This window comes from Bidens hawaiensis, unplaced genomic scaffold (assembly GCF_021521415.1).
Source record: "Bidens hawaiensis isolate Kalapana, Puna unplaced genomic scaffold, B.hawaiensis_p1.1 tig00034613_1, whole genome shotgun sequence".
Taxonomy (NCBI): domain Eukaryota; kingdom Viridiplantae; phylum Streptophyta; class Magnoliopsida; order Asterales; family Asteraceae; genus Bidens; species Bidens hawaiensis.
Window position 1 is genome coordinate 105,186 of NW_027495985.1, and position 10,971 is coordinate 116,156.

The following is a 10,971-nucleotide window of genomic DNA, read 5'->3' on the forward strand; positions in this document are numbered from 1 at the left end:
GTTTGGTTTAGCTTTTTAAGCTTATGCTTATGAGCTTATATAAGCTAGTTTAGAGAAGCTTATGGTTTTTTAGCTTATTTGAAGAAACTTATTTGTTTAAGGTTGTATGTTACTCATTTTCCCTCAAATAATGATGAATTAGTAATTATCGAAGCAACTAACTATTCTAACAAATTAAAGAATGATGGATTTAACAACACACATAATTAACTTGTAGAATATAATCTAAATCCAAACACTTAAGAATAATAGCTTATCAAATAACATAAAATAAGCTAAAATCAAAATAAAAAAAAAGAAGATTAGCCTCTATGAACATCGGCGGTAAACCCCCAAACATGGCCGAAACCGCACCGGCGGTGGCTGAGGAGATGAAGCTTCTGGAATACGCCGTACAGGAACTGCCTCCTCTCTCTGTCAAAGAACTAATTGCACACCAGAATTACTAGTTTTCCGATTATTATTATTATTGATTGATTGATACTTACTTGTATAATCATTCATTCAGTTGAGTTTTAATTAGTCTAAGCACAACCCATTACCTGTCCTGCTAATCGCTAACATAACTAATAGTCTACTGCTTACAAACACAAGATTATCTGTGGTGCTCACAACACCATAACTAGTAATCTCGTTTTTTTTCTACATAATAATAATAATAATAATAATAATAATAATACTTGATTTGACGCAAATGCATAGCATAGTATGGAACTAGATTTCTAAGGGTTGAAACCTAAAAGATGCTAGCTACTTTATCAATTGCACGCGATAAACAAAAGAGGATCATTGTTTCATATAATCAAAGAAAATACCTGATTATAAGTTTATTAAAGGATACGGCAAGATAATTATAAAAAGAAAGTTATAGAGAAAGAACTAAAGTTGATTCACTAACAGAATCATAGATGATGAACTCTACTATTTACACTTAGCATTCTCTGCATTTTATACCATACTAGCTTTAAATAAAAACTTAACATGCGTATAAATTTATAATCTTCACTGATGGGAACTAGTAAGAATATACAACCAAGGGATTTCTACTGTAGTCACTTTTCAAGATACCGGTGATGTTGTCTAAATGCTATATTTCTGTCTATAAATATTGTACGCCTTTCATTTGTTGCAGGTGTGTGAGCGATGCATTTTTCGTCTATTTAACATTCATGAGGGTATTTATGCCTTAATCTGCCCAGCAACACTATATGCCATTATTGAAAAACCCACAGAGCTGGAAGCTGCGACAACTGAGAGTTCTCAAAAGTCGGAAGTGAAGTCAAACATTTGTTCAGTGTGCTTAGGTGTCATGCAATTTAGTTATCGTGATCAGAAAGATATGCTGGTGGAGAAGGATCATGCTGGGGATTTTGCAATGGTAGTTGCTGAAAGTGTCAAAGACAAGTACCATGAAATTTCCAGCTTTACTCTTGAAGTCTCATTGCCAACACTAATCACAGAAAACGAAACAGTTATTCTGTAAGTTTTCTTAGTTACACGAGTTTTTCATGGACAAATTGTGTACAAAAGGTTATGCACTTTCATCCTATTTTTATTTTGTGGGAAATATGCTTACAAAAATCATTGTTATCAAATGCGCTAGGCGCACTCAAGGCGCATAGACCTTGCCTGGGGGCTAGGCGCTAGGTGCAAAAAAAGTGAGGGCTTGAGAAAAAAAAAGCACACTCAAGTCTCAAACCAAGAAATTAAAAATATATAAATGTATTAGAACAATAATACTATTCTTTAAATATAATAAACAAAAGCTATTATATAACATTTAATATCATCTAATTAGTACCAAAAGTTCTAAAAATAGTCAAGATTCAATTGCAATTCGAAAACTTGAATAACACATGTTCAATGTAATTCCTTTGACCTCTCCCAGATCTAATTTTTAATGCCGAAGTGCTCGCCTAGGAACTAGAAACACATTTATTGAGCATCGCTTGAAAAATGGGCCTAGGCGCAAGAAGCGAGGGCTTTCAATAACTATGACAAAAACAATGTTTTGGGGTCTAAACTTTCAGAAACATGTATTTTAGTACCTAGTCACCGGTTGGGCTGGTCAATCTGGTACTAAAATGTGTGCTTTGGAAAGTGTATGTTAGTGTTAGAGTTTTAAATAGGTTACATATGGCCTAGGGGTATTCTAGTCATTTTGTAACTAGGGTTTGTTAGATTTTAGCCTATATATTATAGTTTAGAAATCTAACAAGCCCTAATTACGAAATGACTATAATACCCGTAACTAACCTATATTAATTCTCTTAACACTACCTAAAACATTCATTTGGAAATTGTATTTCTCTAAATGAAAGTTGAATGAAAGAGTGTATGTGCATCGTTTGCATACAATAATAATGATAGCAATAGTAATACTAATAGAATATCATTTACAAAAAGATGTTATATTTAAGAAGAATAACTTGTGCGTTTGAGTATGAAAAAGTAGTGGGATACTGGTCAAATTGGTCAACTCTCATTCTAAAATGTTGTGCTTTTGAGAGTGTAGGCCCTAAAACATTCTTTTGGAAATTATGTTTTTCCAAATGAAATTTGAATGAAAGAGTGTATGCGTACCATTTGCATATAATAGCATTAATTGATTAATGTTTACAAGTATTGTTATATTAACGAAGAATAACCTATGCATTTTATTAAAACATTTGTAAAATGATAGTACATTTTAGTGGGTAGCTGGTCAAATTGGTCAACTCCTACTAAAATGTGGTTTTCTACAAGTTGAATTTAAAAGGATGTTTTTCTATTTGAATTATTTTTGTACGCGAGATTAAGGTTTGTCAAAGTTGCAGTATAAGTATATTTAGTATTCAGGTTTCAGTGTTCATGTTTGTTGGATTATCTTTCTAATATCCGACCCCGTGACATTCAACTTTGAGCCACTCTGTAAACGTTGCGTCTTTTAAGGTCGTAGAACTAACTAATATATGGTTTCTATTCAACTATCATATTATGCTTCACTTTCTTTTCTTTTGCTGCTTGTGATTTTTGGCAAAAGTATTGATGTGTTAGTTATATTGAATCACCACAACTCTTTATTTTTTTGTACAGGTCGCATATGAAAAAGAAGTATGCTTCTGAAGTTTGGTTTCAAGAGAAATTCTCATTTGAACATATTATTACAGTAAAGGATGCACTCAAGCTATCTATAACACACTCCCTTGAAACATTATTGGTAATTTGACTTCCTTGCTTTACTAATTTTGGAGAAACATTTATTCCCTTTGTCAAAAAGAGCTGTACTTTGTAGGTCAAGCCTTTGACTTTGCAGCTCAATGTTAAATGTTGATATTCATTTTGTTATAGATATTACACTTGACCCATCAAAACTTTAGTATTTGTTAACTTTATTCTATTCATCAAACAGTTGTCTAACACACATAATTTATCAATATGAATCAGGCTTGTACACGGACAAATGAACACAAACTGGGCATGCTCATGTTCGCTCTTTTAACTTTAACCAAACCAACAATCAAACACAAACGATTTAATGAACAAAGCTTATTTGTGTTTGTTTGTTAAGAAAATGAGCGTGTTCGTGTTCATTCATGTTCGTTCACTAATAGTATAAAGAGCACTTCGTGAACGTAAAAGAGTAAACATAATTGAAAATAGATGAATGAACATAACCAGAAACAGATGAACGAACATAACTAAGTGAACACTGATTAAAGGTAAACACGAACAACTATACGTTGGACCTAAAAAATTATTAAACTAGATTAAATTGTAATGAGCCTAATTTTATTAAAGAATGTACACCAAACAAACAAACATAAATGAACGTGAATGAACTAACATAAATGAACGTTCGCGATCATACATGAACAAACGAGACATGTGTTCATGTTTGTTCTTTTAACTATGTGAACAAAAAGATATGCTCATGTCCGTTCGTTAATAAATAAATGAACATAAATGAACTTTCCATAAAACGGTTCACAAATAGTTCATTGAACACTCTGTTTGTTTACATGCCTATCATGAATATAAGTTGCTTCTCTTATATGCTTAATAAGAAATAAAGTTAGAATTGAACTTATGAAGAGCAACTTCAATAATTTTGTTTAGTAAGGAGTTCTATCAAATGTTATTATTTATGCAAATTAATTATTTCAGGGTGTTAAGTCCAGTGTTAGTGATTTTCGCATCCGTTTAACGTACGAGCATGTTGATGCCACATCTGCTGAAAACAAGACGTGGAAAAACCAGTACAACAAGAGAATAAAATCAGGCATGTATGTCTACTAATTGTTTTTCTTAGATAGTCTGTTATTCTTAGTTGGGGTGTGCATGAAACCAGAAAAACCAATCCGAAATCGAAAAATCTGAAAAAAACCAACTGAAATATTCAGACTGAAACAAACACAGACATTCTGGTTTTATGTTTTCGTAAAAACCAAACTTCCTGTCTGTTTTGCATGTAATTAAAATCGAAAAAACCGAACTGAACTTACAGATTTTCATTTTTCATTTTAAGTAATTAATAATAACTTAATATGTCCTGTAATCTAAATTTATTAGTCCAGATGTATAATAACTAATCAATTATTAACTAACAAAATAAAGTGTAGGCTCAATTTTCATTAATTTTGGCCAATTTATTTTTTGGCAAACTTTTTAATCACAACTGGCAAAACTGAAGAAACCAAAAACCGAAAAAATTGAAACCAACGGTTTTCAGAAACTCAAAAACCGAATTTTCGGCATTTTCTTCGGTTTGAGCCCAAATCCAACTCATGCACACCCCTAACTCTTGGCATGAAACTGAACAACTTTGTTTTGATATTATATTGAAATCGATGGATTTGTAGGCCTTATGTAAGTTTATCAAGGTTTGATGTTCTAATTATAATTAGGACTTCTTTTGATTGGCATAGCAGGGAATGGATTTGTAAAATGTACTAATGAGACAGTGCAAAGTGGTGATGTGTCTGACTTTAATTTCCAAATGAAAAAGGTAATGTAATATCTCATTAAGCAATGTATGAAGTTATTATGAGGATTTTGAAACCGGTTAATATCTGACATTTGGATATCTGACTATCAATCAGGTTGGTCAACCTTGTCACATGACATTGACTTGTTCTACAGCACCGGTCTACATTGGTGGTCGATATTTGAAGCTATATTAACTTAACCTATAGTTCCCACATTTGTTTTTACTTTGTTTGACTTAATTCTAGTTGCTTATCTGCAACTGTGCTTCTCTATTACAATTTACCTTTTTTGTTATATAATGCAATTTAATAATTGGAACTCATTGTTCTAGAGTACCTCTCATTTTAGATTCAATACTAGTTTATTATCCATAAGATCTATACAGTAAATGCTTTGCAAGTCTATATTTAGGTTACTCTGAAGGAGTGAGTTTCTCGTAAACTGGGAACACATGAAGCCCTTGTTTTAATATGTAAATATGTAATGCAAGGCTCCTCCTTATTTATTGTTGTTTACTTTCCAGTTAATAGATTTTATGAACTCTCAATGCCAAGCAACTCACAATGTTAGTGTTGTTTGCATATAAATACGAGTCTGTATAATCTAGGATTCAGGCCATAGGCAAGTGGAAATATTCAATAATTAACATTAAGATTAGAGATACACCTATGATAACAAGTAACACCAAAATTAAAATATAAAATGGGTGGATGATGGATTTAAGGGATTGGACTCAGTTCAAGTGAATGTTGATTGTTGATATTGAGTTAATTAAATTGTACTTAATATTACTTTTATCTGCAGTTGTCACGAAACGTCAGTCAGACCCGTTGGATAATTGATGATGAGAGGAAGGGTGATGCATCTGTTGAGGTCTGCCCTAAGTTTCAATTCATGGTCAATTTCACTCTTTCGTAATGTTTTTTTAATTTATATTATGATAAACTCTCTGGTTTTGTAGGAACTTATTGGTGAAAACATCCTTCCTGTGTGTAAAGGTGATGGCTACAAGTTTCATGCCGCTGGAAGAGAAGATATAGATGTATAAAGCCTTTAATCTTGTTAACAAACTACAATTGTTGTTTAATAAATGGTACTCTGAGCATGAAAAGTTGTACTTTTCAGGTAAGGATGTTGGGTTCAGGCAGGCCGTTTTTGATTGAGATACAAAACGCGTGTCGTCTTCCTTCTGAGGCGTCTATTAAGGAAATGGAAAAGAAGATAAATAGTCTGGAAAGTAACCTGGTGAGTTGGCTGAAACTAGGATACATTATGTAACCTGCTCATCATCATCGTACTCAGTATATCCCACCAATAGCAAAGCTATGGTAGGGTCTGAGGAGGGTAAGATGCAGACAACCTTACCTCTACTCGACTCTATAATAGCTTTGCATCAAGCCTTGGACATAAGGCACATCACTCAACCATCGGGACACCGCCGATTGGTGCATGTATTATTGTCTTTCGGCTATCAACGCCACCACATGATGCCTGATTAACCTTCCGCCACTTTTAACGTTATTTTCACGAGATTAGTAAAATAACGTCAGAATTAGTGCAATTTCACCTTTGTCCACCCGAGGGTTCACACATATATACATTATATGCGTGCACCGCCAAAATTGTTGTTATTGTTATATCATTATCAGGACTCCTTAGTTAAGTTAACTTAGAACCTAAGTCTAATTGTAAGGCTTTCTCTATAATCTACCCTATACATATATGTGTGCGCGTTTGTGTGTGCATAGGGAAGCATTCTTTTTAGAGCCAATTTTATGCTAAGAGCTGCGAGAACTGCATAACTCATTTGTACATTGTGCATTAGTTATATAATTAATTATATATAGGGGTTGGTTCTCTTCATAATTTCAAAAAATCAAAGAACTTTAAGAACTACTAGCAATCAATTATTTTATTTATTATATATTTAATATTTGAGTGTAGTTTTATCATATATTGTACGCAATTTTGTGATTATATATATGTAATCGGAAGTTTACATGTGTAATTACTAAGTTACATATATGTGTAATCATAAAGTTACATATAATAAATAAATCATAAATGACAACACTACCTTAAATAAATATTTTATATATAGATCAAGAAGCAAAGTTATTGGTTGTTTAAAGAGTTCTTAAGGTTCTTAACTTATGTGAAAGTTCTGAAATGGTCCTGATTCTATATAGTATATGTGTGTGTATCTATACTATATTATAACACATATGAGGACAGAAAGGTAATTTTACAAAAATAAATTTTTAGAGTTTAAGTAGTTACAACTTTCAATACATATGGTACAATCTTTTTAAACATACCAACTTCCCCCAACGATTTTTACACGGCCATAGCTTTGTACGTGAATATTATTTTTAAGAAGTTACATGATAAAAACGTGCTTTTTTGTATTGCTCTATTGTAACCCTCTTCAACATTAATGATTGTTTTCCCCTCTTCAACATATTCTAAACCTAGATTAGAGTGAAACACCTCAAGATTTTGGGGAGTCAAGGTTGGAGCTTAAAGCGTGAGGGAGAAGCTGAAAAACAGGTAACTAATTATATCTTTTTACAGCCACCTGACAGCATTGCTTCTAGATAAACTAACTTCTTTTCATGTAAACAGAAACAATATGCTGTTTTGGTGTGGATATCTCGCTCTATTAACGATGCTGATTTGGAAACCGTGTCATCGTTCAAGGACTTGGTAAGTTATTATAGTATCTTTCATTTTTTACCCCCCAACACACACACACACATCTTAAATAACTCATTAGGCTTGTAAACACACCAAACGAACACAATCGGATCATGTTCGTGTTCCTTCGTAATTGGACGAATATAACCTGATATAGATGAACAAATGAGATAAATCCAAATTAATCTAAATGTGAGCAACAATGTGTCGGAACCTAAAAGGTTATTAAAACTAGACTAAGTTGTAACGGGCTTGAAAATATCAAATATATATATTAACAAGCATAAAAGAACGAACTTTAACAAAGCATTAATGAATGTAAACGAACAAACGTTTACGTGCATAAAATGTGGGAATGAGACATGTGTCCCTGTTCGTTCGTTTAACTATATGAACAAAATTTTTTGTTCATGGACATTCGCTTTTTAAGTGAACGAACTTCCTACCGAACGGCTCACTAAACGTTCACTTCGTTTACAGGCCTAACCGTCATTGGTTTAGCCATATAGGATGATGCAAGTCCTTGAAAATTTCTGTTATTCTGATGTAAGATTTATGCAATCAGGTCCTCCTTCGATATTTAATTTGTAAGATCATATTTGTTATATTTTAACTTATATCTTGTCTTTGGCAGAAAGTTTTGCAGAGAACACCAATAAGGGTTCTTCATCGTCGAAGTCCTTTAGATCGTGAAAAGATTATACACTGGTACAAATCACAACAGTTATCAGTATAATTAATTTATTATTCATGTGACTGCTGATATTATTAATGATATTAATTTGTAATTGTAAATACTTATCATGTCAGGATGAAAATTGAGAAAATTGGTGGGAGTTCTCAGTATTTTCTACTTCATTTATGCACCCAGGTAAGATTTCATTGTCAACTTATTTGAAAAATGATATTACAAGTTCTGAAAGTGTAGGCAAAAACGTGTTAGTAAATTGTAACGAACGATTTTATACAGTCAACCAAAATGTAGTCATATGCATGCAACCTTTTAAATCGTTTTGTTTGAAAATTTAGATTGTTCTTGTAATACTAAAGCTTTTCTAGTCATAATAATGCATTGTTTGTTCACCATTCTTTCATTTACAAAAAGATTTGAAAATATATTTGGGACCTGTTTTGAGCTTGTACCAACTTGCTGATTTTGTCTCCTCTAATCACTATTAATTTGCATTGACAGGCTGGCACTTACATCAAAGAATTTGTTCACGGAGATCTTGGACGTACTCATCCTAGGTATGAAAACACTTGTGTGGATCTTTATTATCTTTTATCCCACACTAACCTATACTTTCAGCGTTTAGCGCGTAAGAGCTCTATTTCTAAAGCTCGAGCTATTCTCGTGGGTATTTTAGCAAAGTCAAGCTTGCTCGTTTATTATGTATCACACACACACACACCTATAATTATTTTTATATATATTTTAATTATAGTTCTTGTATGTAAGATAATATATAGTATTTAGGTGTTTTTCTTTATCATAATTTTCTATATAAGTAATCGGCTTATGATGGCTCATGACTTCATGAGCAAACCCGAGTTCGATAAGTGAAGCTCATGCTCATTTGTAGCATAGTGTTATAAATATTTAGTGCATTAGTTATTTATAGAGATTTAAAAGTGGGACAAAAGTGTGTTTCGAACTCATACCGAGTTTCTTAACGGTTTATTCTGTTTTTATTATGTTGCAGCATTGGTTCTATTCTTGGGTGCAGGGCCGAAATCTTGCAACTTGATGTGACAGATGTGAAAATGGACATCCTAAATGAATAAGTCTAAACTGACTTTGCTTACAGTAATCAAGCTTCTGGTCGCTTTTACAATTTACAGTTTTTATTTATATTTTTCGACTGGTTTTGACCGATTTTGAGTGGATTTCTGGAGCGTCCTTAGAAGGCTTTTAGGATATCATAATTATGTAACGATTGTAGCATGTTCATGTTTAAATTTTGTAACATGTTTTGTTTACAGATAAAGAGAGTTAATACATTTTTATTATCTTGTGTAGTCAATTGCCATATGTTTTAGCTAGATTTACTTGCAAGTTAACCAATTTAAACAAGTTATTCAGTAAATTAATTATCGTTAAAATGTTTACTTATGCAATTTTAGGGATTCATGAGGGTGTTTGGAGGAGAATTATCATAAATGAAGCGTCAATAATCAGTTTTTAGCAATATTTTGAACACTGCTTCATAAGTCCATTAGACCACCGATCGGTGGGCAAAGGCACTAGCATTTATTTGAACTATAATCTCAATTCCATTCGTACGCGCTTAGTTAACAGAATCTCTTTAGTCTTGTACGTGCTTATGTGATTCCTTGTAATAATTGGGCCCCGAAGAAGGTTAATATTCTCGCATGGACGGCCGAAATGGAGAGAATTCGGTCTTTAGTCTCGTTAGAGCGGACTTGCCACTGGTTCTATGTCCAATCTAGGGGGAAAGGGAGGAGTCGGCGGAACATATCTTGGTATCGTGTGGGTTCGCTCAAAACAACTTGGCAACCAATAGAACAATGGTGTAAGGTCCGTTGTTTTAGGTATTTGACACTCGCGAGGTTTTTAGAAATGTACAAGCATACGGGGTTTAAAAAGAAAAGGTGAAAGCATTCCGTGTGTAGTTTGGAGAAATGTGTGCCTTTGATGTATGGTTTAGTCCGTTTGTAATTATCATGGGTGGCTTATTACCCGGGTTTATTAGCTTCTTGCTATACCGTTTGGCGGTTAATAAAAGTTTTTTGTCATTAAAAAAAATAAAGTAACAAAATTTGTTAGAATATTTTACATGTTTTGTTGAAAAATCAAATGGCATGTATTAAAATGACTTCATTTAAATTCTTTAAATTTAACATTTCTTCACATGAAATAATATTATGATTTTTGTTAAAAAGCTTAACTGGATTTTCATTGGTAGTTCACATGCAAACCAAAATTGTAATAGTATTAAAACAAAAATTCAACTGTGGTGTCTAGTTGTAAAGATAAAAATTGGTCAAGGGCTTTAGATTATTTTATTTAATGACTCATTCTTAAGATATCTAATGTCATTTTCGATATATATAATTTCGAGTAGTTTGGCTTTGGAAGTTGTAACGTGTGCAGCTTATGTTGTATTTTCGTCTAGGCCTATGTGTGTCGTGTTGTATCATTTGCTTTGATTGTTGTACTTCTTGTGTTTTTTGCCTTTTGGCCTACATGTATCAACTTAGCTTTATGCCATGTTCTACTCCACCCCCTCACCTGTTATCTTCCCTTTTCTTTTTCACTTGGGCAATTTCTCATCACCGATTTAG

General features: G+C 32.7%; 1 protein-coding gene across 1 annotated transcript; it reads left to right on the forward strand.

Moving 5' to 3' along the window:
• Positions 1-338: 338 nt before the first annotated feature.
• On the forward strand, positions 339-9,488 carry LOC143586340 (uncharacterized). Its single transcript, XM_077067906.1, has 15 exons — positions 339-416; positions 1,133-1,479; positions 3,076-3,199; positions 4,147-4,261; positions 4,911-4,987; positions 5,082-5,151; positions 5,771-5,841; positions 5,930-6,010; positions 6,094-6,213; positions 7,444-7,518; positions 7,594-7,674; positions 8,300-8,373; positions 8,476-8,536; positions 8,858-8,913; positions 9,369-9,488. Exons 1-15 carry the CDS (start codon positions 339-341, stop codon positions 9,448-9,450), a joined length of 1,512 nt encoding a protein of 503 aa, XP_076924021.1. The 3' UTR covers positions 9,451-9,488.
• The last annotated feature ends 1,483 nt before the right edge of the window (positions 9,489-10,971 follow it).